General features: G+C 37.6%; 1 protein-coding gene across 1 annotated transcript in view; it reads right to left on the reverse strand.

Annotated features, from left to right (window-relative positions):
- Positions 1-18,546, reverse strand: part of ak5 (adenylate kinase 5) — a 480,651-nt gene that overhangs the window by 270,510 nt on the left and 191,595 nt on the right. The window contains 1 exon segment of the mRNA XM_028811187.2: positions 9,190-9,280. Coding sequence (XP_028667020.2) covers positions 9,190-9,280 — 91 coding nt within the window.

Raw genomic sequence — 18,546 nt, forward strand, 5'->3', positions numbered from 1 at the left:
GCTGGCCCTCGGTGACACATGAACCAGTGTACCACTGCAGACAGCAAACGGAGCAACATGCCTTCTGTGCCAAAGTTATACTTCAAACCCTCTACCACACCATGTATCCAGGAGGCTTGTGTCACTGTAGACCGCAGGGCTGGTGACGTCACCTCTCTGGACGAGGCTCACAGTGAGCCGTTTCACACTTAAATCAGGCTTTTTCATCTCTGATGTCTCTGTAGCTCAGCAAAGGAACGGTTTTCTCTCTTTTTTCTTTTCATATTTTACTAGTTTTATTGCATGGTGACAATAATGAGAACTTTCAAAGAGCTTGGCCAAGAACTTTCTTTCTTTCTTTCTTTCTTTCTTTCTTTCTTTCTTTCTTTCTTTCTTTCTTTCTTTCTTTCTTTCTTTCTTTCTTTCTTTCTTTCTTTCTTTCTTATAAAGTACTCTTTTTGTTGTGCAACATCTGTGATGACAATGACACCTAGTCTGAAATAAACTCATATTGTCCCATCACTTTATAAATAGATGTGAAAATTTTATACCGTATGTAGCTAATTTTCACTCACCACTAAAGAAGAGTTACAGACATATGAAGTCAGTAGCCTTCAGAACAAAGCCAACACAAGATGGGTGAAAGGAACAATGTCCTAGTGAAAGAGTGTCTATAAAATAAAGGAGCAGGTAAATCCCCATTTATCCAACTTCTGTTCCTGTTTATCTGTCTGAGTGTTACAGAAGCAATAGCCTATCTTGGCAACACTAGGTATGAGGTAGGAACTGGGAGTCTCATTTATAAAAGTTTGCATGGATTCAAGCATGAAAATATGTTTATGCCTTAAAAAGAAAAATGTGCATGCCAAAAATAAATCCAATTGATAAAACCCTGCGTATGCATATTTCTAAGCAATTTACATTTATAAGTCACAATCACCTTGTAAATGTGCATACGTGAACGCACCCCAAACTTCACCAGGCTACCCCACTGAAAAAACCATATATGAACTACTGTATGCTAATCAACCTCATGCATATGCAATCACAATGCTGCAGACCTTCACTGGCTTGTAGAGCAGCCCCCCCACCTGACACACTGAGTCTTATGCTGTGCTCCTCAACTGAGGACAGAAGATCATGGCCGGCATTGCAGCACCTTTTCTCTCCATTCAGTGGGTAAGAGAAAAGCGTGAGGTGCCAACGTCTGAGTGGCTAGGCACTATCACCTGGCACAGGTAATTGCTGTTGCTAAATGTTACTAAATGTGATTGCTGTTACAATAAGTCGTGCAGGCCAGATGAAATACTGAAGTTTCAGCCAGCTACCGTACCAACAAGCCAGACTCCATGTACAGTGCCATCACATCTGCAAAAGCTAACTTGCCTCCAAATAAATGAATCATGGATTGACTCAGGACACCAAGCCACAACGTTTGTCAGTCTCAGCTTGGCATCACAGATGACTTGTACATTAATGGAATGTAACTACTTATGGTTAACAAAAGTAGCTTCATTTTCACTTGGTGTCCTTATTGCAATATAAGTGCAGTAAATTGCTCCGATTATTTTGGGAAACCAGATACTGCTACAAATTGCCTTTTTTATATTGGCAAAAACGTTATGTTTTTTCTGTGTATCCCCACACCGTATGGAAACTTAATGTAATGCCTCATCGGTTCCAGCACAGCAGGCATGATGGGGTGAAGCTTGGCTGAGATCTTCCTGATCTGTTAGTCAGGTCCCAGAGAACTGAAAACAAGTAGTCCATATAAACTGAGGAATAACCAAAAAAGTACTTCAAAGCAAATATGCAGCATTGACCCTCTTATAAGGGAACCAAAATAGTGTCTGTACATTATATTAATCACTTTTAATTTAATATGGCATATTCAGGCACTGCTCCTGCTGTTGAGAAGTCCTATGGTGCACTCAACATCTGATTGCACAGAACAATGTGACCAGGTATAGTGCAATTTTGAACAGTCTGGTTTTCTAGTGGTGGGAGCAATTTATAGTTCCAAGAGAATGGCTCCTGGAAGCCTATATTGGCACATAAGCCAGTCATCATTATGGGCAAAAACTTTTGCCAGTCCCTAAAAGTTTATTCCCGTCAAGCAGCGTCAAACAAGCCACGTTGGGTGAAACCAGTAGGTTATGAATGGGTGATTGGCAGGGCCAGCACCATCATTAAGGCAAATTAGGCATTCACCTAGGGTGCAGATCATAAGAGGGGGAACCAGCCACAACGGGTTAGCTACCAAACAGTCGGTAGGTGCACTAATAACCTTGGCCTAGAATGCAAAATAACCTAGCACCAGCACTGGTTATTAAGCATGATATTTACAGTTTTCTATATACAGTGAATAAAGCAATTATTAGCAATAACTGATTGAATTGGTTTCTGATCCTGAGAAGTGACAACAGGTAGCCAATAGAAACTGAGGGAAAACCAAAAAAGTTCTTCAGTGCAAATACGCAGCATTGACTCTCTTAAAAGTCAATTAAAATAAAGTTGCTTTTTGAAGCTTAATATGTTTGTCACATCAACGTCCATTATAATAATTGCTTGGTGAAATGAATTATTATACGTATGAGTCATTATTTAGATGGTTTAGCTGCACTTCCTGACTTGAACAAGGGTGTCGTCATATCCCAGTTTCTCTAAAATGTTTCATACAGAAAGTTCAGAGTTACTGTAAATATACACAAGTTCTCACATCAAGTTTTCTTGTATAAATTCTGACTTTCATGTGGAAAGTTGTGTACAAATATTTCAGACCTTTTTTTATGCATGCAAAATTAGTGGCGTAGCTCGAGTTCGTGACACTCAGGGCGGGGCGGGGCTTCAATTTGCCACCCTCCAACATATCTGAATATGTTAACCTATTTAAATAGAAAATTAAAATGACGTATAGAGAAAATTTAAGATACATTTTGCATAGATTTATTTATATATAGAGAATCAGCTATATTTTTTTCACATATAATTATTTATAAGCATCAACTAGACAAGAATATAGTACAGACGCACTGATAAGCCATGTTCTGATTATTAGTTTAATATAATTATGCTGCGAAAACCAGAACCAGTGGAGTGTACAAGCGATAGGTGGGGATGAGCAAAAACGCATTCGGATTGTTAATAAAACGAAATTATACATTGTGAATTAGTTGTTTATCTTACTAGAAATTATTATCGGTGTAATGAATTTGTGAATTTCCCCTTGGGATTAATAAAGTATCCATATATCTATCATCTAATGTTTCTGTTTATTTTTGTTATTGCCTCATAAATTTCAACTGCCATGTCTGATGCCGTCACAGAAAGACCATCTGAAAATGATTTTTGAAGCATTTGTGGATGAGAGAGAATTCATTCATGAGTGATATTTTTCCGAACCCTGCTGCTTACACGTGAAGTGATCTGAGCCTTTTGGCCAATAATGCCACCCCCAAAAATGTGCCGCCCGGGGCGGACCTCCCCCTCCGCCCGCCCCTAGCTACGCCACTGTGCGGAAGGTTTATAAATCTGACCCTAGACTTGAATGGGACCTTAGCCCATCCAATATGGTGGCCCTGAAGTGCAATGCGCAAAAACAAATTAAATCATGCAAAAAACAAATCAGAAAAAGCAAGAACAAATTGGAAACACAAACACAAATCAGAAAACACAAAAATAAATTAAATATATAAAAACAAATCAGAAAATGCTGCAACAAATCAGAATATGCAAGAACAAACTGAATACCTACAAATATGCTTAACAACCTGGTTAAATTTGCAGATGATGCCAAGCTACAGTAAGTGGAATGCCAGATAATGCAGAGTCAGTTAAATTGTTAGAGAAGAATTTGGACAGCATGTAGGCTTGGACAGATGTGTGGCAGATGAAATTTATTGTAAGTAAATGGAGGATTTAGGAGTAATAGTCGACTTATCAATATTTACATCAAGGCAGGGTACTGAAGCCCTAATGAAGGATAATAGGCAATTAGGTTATCTATCACTTTCTGTGGAGTACAAGTCAAGGGAGGATATACTTAAGCCTTATAACACACTACTGAGGCCTCATATGGTGTACTGGGTATAGTTTTGGTCTCCATATGACAAAAAAGAACATAGTAGTGCTAAAGAAAGTCGAGAGAAGAGTGACTAAGACTAAGGAACTAAGACTATGAGCTATGAGGAAAGAATGAAGGAATTGAACCTTTTCAGTTTAAGCAAACAGACATTAAGAGGTGACATGATTGAAATGATTAAAATTATGAAGGGTATTAGTGCAGTGAATTCCAGTTGCTTGCAATAAATTCTGCAACAAGAACACAGGAAAGCAGAATAAACTTGTCAAGGGCAGATTTCACACAAATGTTAGAATGTTTTCCCACACCATAGACACATGGAATAAATTACCAAGTAGTGTGGTGGAAAGCATGGCTTTAGGAACCTTCAAATCTCGACTTGCTGCTATTTTTAGACCACCTAGGTGAACATAATACATGAGTCTGTTGGGATGAATGACATATTCTTTTCAAAAGTGTTGCAATGTTCTAAAAGGACCATTTTGAGTCTCAAGTTATTTTGTGATTTGACGAATGACAAATTGAGGACAAATGAGGCTGTAAACTGTATCAGTGACGCTGCAGAGAAAAGATGGAGGCTAACGGAAGGATGTCAGCAGATGTCACCCAAAAGAGCTCCACTAACAGTGTTCAAGGATGATTTCTGTTCAGCTTACTACTGGAGTTCTCCTATTAACTCACACTGCAAGAAGATCACTTTCGAGCTAGATGTTCTGAATTCACGACTGACCACCTGTAGTTCACCACAGTGCATATCTTCAAAATGAGATGCTTCATGGATGAGTCCACAGCATTTCAAAGATTAAGAGATATCGAATGATGATTGATGTTGTAGGAATGAAGTGTTGCAGAAAAACAAACAACAAAATAAGATCAAGTAATGATGACACCCAGCTAGAGACCGGAAGTCTTTTTATTATACAGAGTAAATTTTACTTCAGACTCTGACACTCCTCATGGGCTTGTTCTGAGGAGGGTTGTGGTGTCCTCCTAACTTGGACACACCAGACCTTTCTTGCCCTAATAATAGTTTCCACAAACTCTAGGAAGTTCATAGGAGCTCACAGGTGAAGAGGAATGCATCATTTAGACACCTTGTCACAAGTTGTTCCTCTGAGTTACAAAGACAAATTGGGCTTAACCCTAAGATCAGCACTAGGCAGCCATGAAAGGTAAGGGATGGTGGACAGGTGTGGTGATAAATTACTGGAAACTAAACAACAATAAAAATGGATTAGCTGTCAAATGTATGAGCTACACTGGGGGAAAAAATGCATTAATAAAAAGTGCATATGGCAGTTGTACGTAAACCTGCTATTAGCATCATATCTGGTTTAAGGCTTAGTAAGCAGCAGAATAAAGATTTTATTGCACAATATTATATCTTACATCTAAACAGAACATCTTAGTTCATGTGCAATGTTTTCACATAATACTAAAAAAAGAGATAACATTAGCAGGGGCCTTCAATTGATTTGAAATGGTAATGACAGTTTTCAAGTCAAAACATTTGTACAGTGGAAAAGAAACTCTTGTATTTATTGCTCTCTGTATGCTTTCATGTGTGCTATAAACTGCTAGACTTATCTCAGAAACATTGTGGTTAAAGACTTCTTGAGAATCTGGAACTAAAGCAGGCAGCAGTTAAATTGGTAAAATTACTGCCAATTGCACTGTTATATACTGTGCACAATCTCACATTCTGACAGCCTCTTTGATGTACTCCCTGCATGCAGCACTTTCTTTCAAAGCTGCATTGAACACTTTCAGTGAATGCTTACACTTTGTTTTTGGCCTTGTATCTTCCTCCATTTTGCATAAGAAATGATTATTGTGCAAAACAGTTTAAGTGAGTGTTTAAAGAAGGTGTGTAGAGAAATAAAGCACAGGGTGTAAGCCAGTCAGTGACTACCACATCATCGAGCCTTTGTTAGGGGATTCTCAGGTCAGCATAGTCTTCAAGAATCAATTGAGCCAGAAAATTTCAGTTGTGCTTCCAGGAGTCTTGTGGCATTTAAAATCATTATAAGTGCCCTCACCATACCCAAGGCACTGGGGCAGATTAAGACCCCCACGGGCTCCAGGGTGTCAAAGCTAAAAAGGCCCCTCCTTACTTCACCTCACCACCCCAATCAGGCACATGCATATACTCACAAATTATGAACACCACAAATGTCAATAATAAATCAGCTAACGGAACTAAAGTACAAAAAAAGTTCAAAAGTTTATATTGGGTGAATGTCAACTTCCTTTTTTGTTTCACTGGGTATTGCAATGAATGTAACAAACTAATTGATGAGTGCAACAACACATCTGAGGGAAATCAATTAAACATTTTTAAAAGGCCCGTGCCAAAAGATAACATGTAACTGAGTGTTCTGGGTTCAAAACATTTAAAGACCAGAAGTGGGATTATTTGTTTGGGTTTGGTTGTTTGGTGCTTCTTATCTTCTGCAGTGGCCATGTTGTCTGCCACATTGTCCACATCTATGCTGAAGGCTGTGTAGAACTGAAAAGTTGCAAGGAGCGGTGATATCAGCCTTCACCTGCCAATCATGGGAGCGCACTCTCATTAGTCTTAACAGCACTATTTACAAGCAAAGCAGTTTATTTTGTTTTTCTCTATTTTTTAATATTTCTGTTTGCTGCACCCTTGGGCTCTGGTTTTGAATGACCATCCATTATCTTATTTGTGCCACAGTATTACATTAAATGCACAATCTCCTAAAAGTGACCTACTGGATACCTGCTTTGGTTGTGGAACGCCCATATCAACCAACCAGGACTCATATTTTTTTCTTTTAAAATCTTTTTATTTAGGACTGATAGGATAAGTTTATAATTGTGAGAACAAAGTAGAGTCAGGGAGACTGGATTGCCACAAGTGTCTGCTTCTTCTTCTTCTTCTTCTTCTTTCGGCTGCTCCCATTAGGGGTTGCCACAGCGGATCATCTTCTTCCATATCTTTCTGTCCTCTGCATCTTGTTCTGTTACACCCATCACCTGCATGTCCTCTCTCACCACATCCATAAACCTTCGCTTAGGCCTTCCTCTTTTCCTCTTCCCTAGCAGCTCTATCCTTAGCATCCTTCTTCCAATATACCCAGCATCTCTCCTCTGCACAAGTCCAAACCAACGCAATCTAACCTCTCTGACTTTGTCTCCCAACTGTCCAACTTGAGCTGACCCACTAATGTACTCATTTCTAATCTTATCCATCCTCATCACACCCAGTGCAAATCTTAGCATCTTTAACTCTGCTACCTCCAGCTCTGTCTCCTTCTGGTCAGTGCCACCGTCTCCAACCCATATAACATAGCTGGTCTCACTACCATTCTGTAGACCTTCCCTTGCACTCTTGCTGATACCCGTCTGTCACAAATCACTCCTGACACTCTTCTCCGCCCATTCCACCCTGCCTGCACTCTCTTTTTCACCTCTCTTCCACAATCCCCATTACTCTTTACTATTGATCCAAAGTATTTAAACTCATCCACCTTCGCCAACTGTACTCCCTGCATCCTCACCATTCCACTGACCTCCTTCTCATTTACACACATGTATTCTGTCTTGTTCCTACTGACCTTCATTCCTCTCCTCTCTAGAGCATATCTCCACCTCTCCAGGGTCTCCTCAACCTGCTCCCTACTATCGCTACAGATCACAATGTCATCAGCAAACATCATAGTCCACGGGGACTCCTGTCTAATCTCATCTGTCAACCTGTTCATCACCATTGCAAATAAGAAAGGGTTCAAAGCCGATCCCTGATGTAATCCCACCTCCACCTTGAATGCATCCATCCCTCTTACCGCAGACCTCACCACTGTCACACTTTCCTCGTACATATCCTGTACAACTCTTACGTACTTCTCTGCCCTCATACTCCCGACTTCCTCAATACCACAGCTCTTCTTGAGGCACCCTGTCATATGCTTTCTCCAGGTCCACAAAGACGCAATGCAACTCCTTTTGGCCTTCTCTAAACTTCTCCATCAACATCCTCAGAGCAAACATTGCATCTGTGGTGCTCTTTCTTGGTATGAAACCATACTGCTGCTCACTAATCATCACCTCACTTCTCACAAGTGTCTGCATTGTTGATAAAAACTTTTCCTGTTATTAGGCACTTTTAACATTACATATGCGAAGACCGCTTTGTGACCAGGGCCCCAGGGTGTGCACCCAAGTCACCTTGAGGGCATATCCAACCATGCATTGGGGGTCACTCAACTATTTCTCTGTACGCACTCAGGACCAGTCTGCATTACATGTGTCAGCATCACAACAACCGCATACAGTTATTTTATAGGAGGTCTAATGGCTTATATTTTGTTCCTATAACACATTCTAATTTATATGCTCAGAAATTGTATGACCAAGTGTCCCATAACAGGGCATATGGTTTAAAATTTGTCTTCCACGCTAACCTAATTAGCCATCACTTAAGCATCTCAGTCAATCAGAACTCATAACCGGTTCATGTATTATTGTGAAGTGATTTTAATTAATGTGATTTAATAATAGTTTGGCAAGACTGAGATGCACAAGATTGTCATCTTTAACATTTGTATGTTTGGTTTCAATAACCACATCTTCTGATGTTATTGACCACATTTTTATGAGAAAAAACTACATAAAATGTATAATGAAACAATAAAATATACAGTACTAGAATAACCCAAAAATTACGCTTAATTTGCAGAAAATAAGTACTTTACACTTTGTCCATAAATATGACTCAAGTGCATTGTCCCATTCCAGCACATAAGACCAAACATTTATTCATCGTTTAATTTTCTAAACCTGCTTATTCCAATACAGACAATGCAAACAATGTTCCATAATTTTATTGCATGTAAAGATACTTTTTAAAAGTGTGCTCAATTTATACCAGAAAAAACATTATACCTCAAATGCTAGCATCGTTTATTCTCATGCAGTCCTCATATTGTTAGGTTTTATTCATTTTAGCTTTAGTTTGCATTAAAAAGTCAGAATGACTGGGGTTAGGTAAAACATTTCTGGAAAAAAGGCAGATAAGATTTGAATGCAAGCATTCATTACTTGCTGTAAAGAAGTCAAATGCATTGATTTTAGTGCCCTAACTTTGCCAGTTATTGACTCACCTGCAACAGGTTCTTTGGTTGGAAACAGCTTGTTGTCAACAGTTACCGCAATGTCATAAAACACCTCTTCTTCATCTCTGTCAGCATCCAGCTGTAAAAAAAGGAACATCTGTGTTACCATACCTTAGAGCAAATGCTCACTGTTTAACTTGATATTGATCACAGAGTGCCGCAGACATTCGCTTTGGCCATCTCACAAGTCCCTTTTGTTGAAGAGAAAGAAATATAAATGCTCTGGAACAAACTGTTACAGTGATTTTATACTAGAAGGTATATTTTGTTCAGAAAAAATGAACAATATGCTGTTGGCTAATGCAAACTCTACAACAGTGGAAGTCAAAAGGCCCAGGATAACATGATAGAAGTAAAAATCTCCACACCGCCCCCTGAAAACCCAAGAATGGGAAACATGTGTAGTGATGCCGTTATTAATATTACAATACAGTAGGATACTTGAAGTCCAATTCAAGTATCACAGCAGTCATATTGACAAAAATATGTGTACCATTACTAAGACAGAGAGGTCCACTTCCATGAAAATTGGTGTACACTGTCATTTAATTTGCTTATACGTGTCTTAAATTTATCTGGAATAATATTGTCACAAAAAACTGTATGTATATCTATCGTGAGACGAAAGACGAGACCTTTGCCTTGAGATATTTTCAAGTCACGCCATCCTCTCAAACATTTTCAAACAAGACCACGGTCCTCTAGCACCGAGAAATGAGGAAGTCAAACGAATTAACGCCAAAAATAATGATTGTTTACACGGTAAATTGGTTAAATGCATATCAATAGACTATGCTGAAACAGTTGGTGGTTATCGTGTGGAAGATGAAAACAACAACTTACAATATCCTGAAGAATATCTACAACCGTTAACACCGTCCAGTCTTCCTATGCACGAATTACTGGAGAAAGAAGGATATATCCAAACAAGGTAATGTAGTACATCTTCCACGGATAAAATTAGACAACAAAGGAGATCTTGATATGCCATTCATATTAAAACATTAACAGTTTCCTGTTAGAATAGCTTTTGCAAAGACAATTAACAAATCTCAGAGACAAACATTCGAAAAAGTCATTTTATTTAATAGAAAGAAAGAAGCGAAATTCAATCACGGGCAGTTATACGTTGTGTTGACGCATATGTAACAATTCCCATGAAAATAAAAATCTGTTTAAATTGTACATCCACATCCTCCTACACGAGCGGCAGAACCGCAAAAAGGCTAGCGTGTAGTGCAAGCACAGGGGTTGATGAGCGAAGTGAGCACGGGGCAATGTATATATGTATAAAATTATTAAGAGAACTAAATACAAGCAGTAAAGGACAGTTCTGTTCGATAAATTAATATAGACACTGTGTTTGACAAAATTTCATCAAACTGAGCACACAGCATTAATGAATTCTTGTCACATTCTAAAAGAATCTTAAACAATTCCTGACAAAGACCTTTTAATTTTTTTCAAGTTTGTTATAATATAAAACATCATTGATTGTCCAACTCAGATCCAGGATGTCTGCAGTAGTGGTAGGTTTTTGTTCTGGCCAGTTTCTTAATTAGTAACCAGTTACTTCGCTAATTTAATATGTTTACGGTTTAATCATGATTTCACTTGCTTAATTGTTTTTTTTTTCCTTAACTGTCAGCCAAGCAATAAAGAGATACAAAACAATCAAACACATGACCGGCTAACTCAGGGATGTCAAGCAGTCCTGGAGGGCCACAGTTTTCACTCCAAATGGATCTCTTATTTAGCTGTTAACAAAGCACATTATTTCATTTGATGGTTTGTTAATATTTTAATTCAACTAAATCAGTCATTTCCAAAACTAATTTTCTTTTTTCTGAGATCACCATCCAGATATTTTCATGAACAGAGCAGATCACCGTATTTTTTTTTCTTTTCAGATATTTTATTGAGACAGATGTTGCATGAAAGGCAAAGGTTCTCATGAGATCTAGGTTAGCCTGGTTATCTTTTGGCTTATGTTGCAGCTCAGTATTTTTTGGCTGATCGTCAATTTACACATGAAACAATTAAAACGGAAGTCAGTTAACATCAAGGCAACACAGTATGTGCCATTAGCATTACAAATAGGTTAACAATAAAGAAAGTGTCAGAAACAGAAACTGGCAGCTACTGTAGTCTGTGCCTATGCCCACCCAAGATAACCATCCATAAACAATGTCTTCCACAACATACTTGTGTTCTGATGGCCCAAGATTAAGCTGGAAAGCCCTATTTGACGGAAGGAAACAGAAAGAGTGATCAAACATGCATTACCTAGGCATTTGCACTCCATTAATGGAGAATCATTTCATTAGTCACTTCCCTGCAATAATAACCATTAACATATAAGTTCACAGCTGCTTCCTCAGATCACTTTCTTTGTAGGCTTCCAGGTTCTTCCACAACAGCTAGACAGCTTAGATTCAAACACATGGGATAAGTAATTGAGTCAATAAATATGCCAACTTAGTTGTTTTTTATTGGTCAGCCTTATTAGCATTTGTGTGATAAATCAAAGTTGGCTCAATTACAGTAAATATAACATACACAGATTTTTTCATCACAACTGTGATTATATTTTATTTTCCTGCCGTGTGTGCAGAATTAAACAGCAAAGGAGATGACAGAAAGGTACTGTACACATGACTCTTTGTGGGTGATTATTCAGCAAATCATTGGTGAAACTATGAAGCCAAAAAATGGTAACCCTTTAGTTTGAAAAATGATTAATAGATTACTTTTGTTTTATTAACTAGTACTGCACTCATTTTTAAGTTAACTCTTTGCATGTCACATTTCATAATGGAAATGTTTTCCATTACAAAAAACGAGAAAGGTCTTTTCCAAGAAACAATGATCTTCTTACCATTGATTTGAACTGAATATTCTTATAAATATTACAAATGGCTGCATGCATTTGCAACCTGGCAGATGGTGACACTTTAATTGGCACCATGTATTAGGAAAAAATAACGGATAAATGTGACTTTCCTTACTGAAGATTGATTCTCTCGTTGTTGTAAATTATGCCTACAAAAGTGCCAACAAAAAGAGTCAACAAATAAAAAAAAAATTACTTTACAATTTATTTTCAATGCATGTAAAAAAGATTCTTTTTAAGATACTTTTTTCCTCAAACTGTCACATAAGCAAATAGAACAGCAGAGAAATGCAGACCTAATTTATGAATCAACATTGCTAAAGACTGCCTTATATAATAGTTCTAGTTCAATAAATATGGCAATGATGTGTATTTTTCTGTGAGATATATCTGGTGATAGCATACAAAAAAAATACAAGCTACAAGTTAAAGCCTAGGATAAGGAAAAGAATAAGGTGAGGAAACTGTAATGCTGTGTTAAATTGTATCCACGGCAACAGACACATATGAAGGGCTGTGTGGCAACCTGGTTTACCATATAAATGCCACTGAGATATGAGCGTCCTTTCTCCACCAGAGCTGACTTGTATCTTGAAAACCAAAATCGACAATCCATCACGCCAATTAAAGAACATGCCGTGTGACTGCTATATCTATGGTATTATATTTTAAACAATGTTAAACAAATGTATAATATCAATTACTGGGCTGGCAGATTCTCTGCCCACAACCAGTGCTGCCTGCCAGTACATTTCTAGGCCAGTAGTTTAAAGCCTTAACAATACTTAGTGGGATATTATAAACAGGCAATCCAGTCAGTATAATCAATATACACAGAGAAAAAATGAAAGTTATAAAATTGGGGCCATCTCAGTATGAAACCTCATCTGATTGGTGTGAAAATATACCCACAAAAATTTTTTTTCAACTAAAACAAAACATGAAAATATGATCAAAGGGAGACCATCAAAAAATCATATAAACTGAGCCAATGATATAAGATTTCATCCCTGTATATTTGGTGAGCAGGCTTGCCTGCTTGCCTACCTCCAGAACTCAGTGCAAGTACTCTATTTCTTATCCACCATTCTTTGGCTCATTGCCTCCTTGTCTTTAAGGAGTTGTGATTTAGAGTAATAGACACTTAAAAAAAATAGTCAAGAGACCTCCAAAAAGCTTGACAAGCAGGCCCAGACCTTCCCAGAAAAGAAATGGTATTACCTCAGGTTGCCAGTCCCCAACTAATAACTGTACTGGAGACTTCAGCCTGCCCAGGCCCAAAATGGAAAGATTAAAGTAGTAAAGTATTAAAATGTCAAAAATACTTCAGAAATATACCGACCATCCCGACAAGGGAGAAGGAACCACATATCTCTGATCCACATATCTCTGACTTGTTGAGGCAGCCACAAAGAAAAGTATTAAGGTAAAGTAATAAATTGAAAATTGAATTATGTAAAGCAAAAAAAAGCATAACAATTAGAGAAACGGGAAAAAGGGCAAAAAGACTTTACCAAAAAAGGCAACTCAAGACTAACAAGTTTCAATACAAACTCCAAAAGAAAGATATAATAACAAAACCAAACAATCCAGAAGCAGATTGATCAATTATGAATACTCACAAACTCTGACAATCAACTCTCAGTGATTCACTGCTGGACCCCCTCTCTGACCACAATATAAAGGCAGAGGGAGTACATAGGAGCAGTGACTACAGGGAGGCTTCCTGGTCCTGGGGTTTCACCAGCAACATATGCTGAAACATCTTTATATATAATACGCTACTGTGACTGTTTGTCTGTCCAGGATTTTAAATCACCTGTAGCTCGCAAACCGTTTGACCTATTGACCTGAAATTTGGTACATATATACTACGTGCCATCTATTATCCGCTTTCGGGGTGATGATTGACCTCCAAGGTTATTACTCTTTTTATTTTTACTTTATTTTATTGTAGAATCAACTCTCGGCAGGGGCTAGCAGGGTGGCCGTTCAGCACATGAGTATGGGCACCTTCTTCATCTCTAACGCCTTCACCGTCACTTACCCTACCTCTTCATATCTTAAATCATTCTTGAGGCAAATTGAAGACTTACATGCCAGCTTAAGTGAAAAATTAAAGAAAACATACTAAGCAACACAAACACTGACTTTATCTGTTTTAACGTGAGAAGATGCCAACGAAAGAAGAGAAGAAGCAGGCCGCTAGGGTGGAGAAAAGAAGAGCTGCTCAGGAAGCAGCAAGCGTATCAACCTCTGAGCAAATGAATGTTAAACGTACAGAGAAAGAGTATGAAAACTATGAATGCTCAAGTCAAGTGTATTCACTGCATGTTATCATGCAGTGTGCCATTACTGGTAGCTATATAAGACATAGTACACAAATAATAAATAAAGCAAACATGGACAGAAATTACATAAAGTAATGAAAAAACAATAATTTAGAAACAACCAAAAAAGTAATAAAACAGAAAATACACCTGAACCAGGGAATAAGCCTTTGCTGAAGTATAAAATAATGTCTATGAGACTCTGGCACTGGTTGATCTTTAAGCAACTCCATGTTAATATACTGTCTCGCTAAAGACAGTTATAGAGAAAGTGAGAAATAACCAAGAAATGCATAGTGAAGGGGCAGATCAAAAATGGCAGTCAAATAGATTTAAGACAAATCGAAAATTCAGAGTCAAAAAACATGAGCAAAAGATTTGTTAGTCAAGAAATAAATAATTTTTTCAATCGCAATTTTGGAGAAATCTGTCAAGCTCGGTTACCATGGATCTGCCAAGAATAACCTTCAACCCATTGTCTGAAGGATGTCACAAACAAACTCTCTGCAAGGAATTCTGGGAAGGATTTCTAAGGAGACGGCCACAAAAATAGCCTAAAATGGCTATGTCCCTCACAATGAAGTGCAAATACAAGTGAGATACTATAAAACAGATTTCTGTGTGTCAAAACCCCATATGCCATACAGAATTGACTAGAAGTTTCATTAGGAGCTTTACGAAAAATGTATAATTTCTAAAGGTCATAATAGTCCAGACAAGAGTGAAACTGCACTTACTAAAGTGTCATCAGCCTACTTGAACTGCCCATAATGAAGATCATAGCCATATAAAGAAAACATTTAATGCAGAATGGATTGTCAAATTCATTACAGGACAATACTTGAAAGAAGTTCCTTGAAGCAGCTAGGATGTTTAGGAAATTGTCCATGATTGAGCCAAAATCGCAACAGGTTAATGGATTAATTAAGGTGCCCACGAGCAGTAAGGACAAGGAGTGGACTTTTGATTAACTTTCATTTATTAACGGTTGCCAACTACTGAAGCAAGGAGAACAGAAACATTTTATTGCAGATTCTATTTGAGTAAAATCTGTGACATTTCATTATTCTACTGCTACCTCCGCTAGGAAAGAAGAATATAAAATGCTTCATGACAACTGTTTCTCTCTCTATTGGATTTATTTTCTAAGGGATGTTAATCCACCTAATCTTTTTAATTTATGTTGAACTAGAGAAAAATGAAAACGCTACAGTACAGTGACACTAGCTATATCACCACATTAAAATTAAAAGACATCACAACTATAATTATTAGCTGCAAGTGGGTTTGACTCTGACCTCAAACTAATGCATTATTGTGGTTTCCATGGCAAACTACAGAGGTGGCAATTTAAAGGAAAAACAAACACCCAAAAATATGAGGCAACTGGATGTTAAAGAATCTTTTCAGGCATTATGCAGAAAATTTGACTTCAATAAGAGAAAATACAGAAATGAATGTCAGCACTCAAAGCATCTTGGGACTCCAAAAGCAGCATTTATGAAGAACTACCAGTGCTAGCATTTTCCTTTTATTTGTAATATTTTGATATACTGTATATTTTTTTACATTTTGATTTCAACATGATCTGTATTTTACAGCATACCATTTGTTCCAGATATTTGCAAAGCTGTTATCGATAATCTTTTGATGAATATTAGTAATTGATTAAAGTCAATGCAAACTTTATTATTCTGTAATAGGAAACTCGTGTACATGTGTCCTACAATTCAATGAGAAACATATCATATAAAAGATAGAAAAACAACACAGAGACTCAAAGAAAATAAAAAATAAATGCTCACTTACACAACAGAGTGAAATCCCTTTGAGGTCTTGTTAAATATCACTAGTTTGATTGCTGATGGCACTGATGGACAACACTTAATGTTATTTTGCCTAGTTTGTTAAATGACAGTGGAAAGTGCACTCTATGGTTTAGATTAAGAAGCAGAATCAAGAAGTTACCAATACCACTACACAAGTTACACAGAAAGTATAGAGTAATAACATTTAGTAGTTTGGTAGTTGCTCTGGTAATAGTCAAGTAATTAATGTAAGTACACTGTAATAAGAAACACCATAAAGTTTGCCCATATTTATTTTCTTATATTTTACAAACCACTTACCTAACAAGCACAGATAATACAATAAACTATTTGGTATCTCTTGCCCTATGTGTCCCTTCCTTATATGCATTTCCTCGATATCCGCATGTGTCTGAACCTCTCTTGCCTGACTTTCTCTCTCGATCACATTCCCAAAAAGCCTGCTTCTCAGACTCTGTCATTTCGAAGCAACTTGCTCCCGTCATGTTCACTTTTATACTTCCTATCTTTGAAGGTGACTCTCAGTGTGCCTCCTACTCCTTTACTCTTCCTCATGAATCTTAGCCTCTTTTGCTCAGCAATTCCCGTTTCGATCGCATCACCAAAGCAAACATACCAACCAGACCAAAGACAAACTGACCAATCAAATTGCTCGGAGAGACCAGACACACATACACACACACACACACATTCACAGTGACCATGGTGGTTTATTACATAGTAGATTATTTTTTATTCTGCCATGCAGGAATGTATGTTTAAAATTATTTAGAGTGAAGAGGAAGTACAGCATCAGGAAAGATTTAATCAAGTCCTGTAGTGGCAGGTCTGCATATAGCTGTTTCACAGAACTTTGATAGCCCCCAGTGTATCTGTTAACTACCATAATACATATGCATATACATTCTAAAAACTCATTAATCCAATTCAGTGTCACAGGGAGCTGGAACCTATCAGGAGAGCTCTGGGAGCAAGGCCGTAAACAACCTTAGATAAGGCACCAAGCTATTGCAAGGCACGTATGGGTATATATAGACTCATATACGGTATACTAAGGGCCAGTTTAGAGTTACTCATTCACCTACAATATATGTCTTAAGGGACATAGAAGGAAACCTATACAGACGCAAAAAGAAAGTGTGAATGCATAAATAGACATGAACCCACAATGCTGGAGTGGCAGTGTTGACCAATTAGTCAACCACTATAATTTCATCTTGTGTTGCAATTTAACTTTATCAACAAAATCATAACATTGTATAATTTAGAGAAATGATAGATTCATCAGCAGCCCACAAATAAGTCATTGATAGCCATCCTCATAATCCACTGACCTAACTTTAACAATTATTTTATCATTCATCATTTATTTTCTGAATGCTTATTTCAATACACTGTTGCAGGACACGTTACTGACATCATTGAGTACAAGGCAGCAGGGCATAATCCAAGCAGCATAATCCAGCTAAATGATCACTTGGGGTTCCTGTAGCCCTAAAGGTCCTAAGTGTTTCAGCACTTTCACAAATCAGGTGTACTGCTTAGGGGCAAATAAAAAGGTTATGTAGGAAGCAACACTGGATGGAGCACACTAAGGCACAATGCTACACCCACTTGTAATGTGACCACTTTGACTAATTTTCACATATTTTGAATGTGGGAGGAAAATGGAGTAGGAAAAACAATGTATACCCTGGGAAAGCAGGCCACTTGACAAACAACGACCGACAGAAACCACTCACCTTTAGATTTATAAAGCTGTAAATGTATTTTGACAAATAAACACTTTGGAGTGTCTTGTTACACTAGTTGTCACTTAATCGTAAATTTAAGTAATGGTTGGTGGGTGAGGGAGAAGACATTAAGCAAAGAGTGGCAGGCTTGTGCTTTCAGTACAGAAATTCATTTCCAAAGTTATAGTGCATTAAATAGAATAAAACACTATCTGTGTTCATGTGAACAAAAACACATTGATAATCAGCAATCATCTCAGTTACTGGCAAATTAAAAAAAGCCTTCTCATCCAAGTAATTGTACAAGATTCTGTGACCTGACATTTGTTCTCCTTGATGGCTCTCCAAAGCTTGCCATTCAGGTAAGTTCTGCACATTTGAAAGCCAAGCCGTGATTTAAAAATAGCTTTGTGTCTGCGGAGTGAAAGCTATGTAAGTAATTATCTCAGAGGAAATTAAAATGTTTCTCACTTTTGGAGTCTATTTTATGCCTTCTTGTTTAATTTGCAGTTGTTATGTTCCTCCCTGCTTGACCAAGAGATTAAAGAAACCTTCTCTTC

The sequence above is a fragment of the Erpetoichthys calabaricus genome, chromosome 10 (assembly GCF_900747795.2).
Source record: "Erpetoichthys calabaricus chromosome 10, fErpCal1.3, whole genome shotgun sequence".
Classification (NCBI taxonomy): Eukaryota; Metazoa; Chordata; class Cladistia; order Polypteriformes; family Polypteridae; genus Erpetoichthys; species Erpetoichthys calabaricus.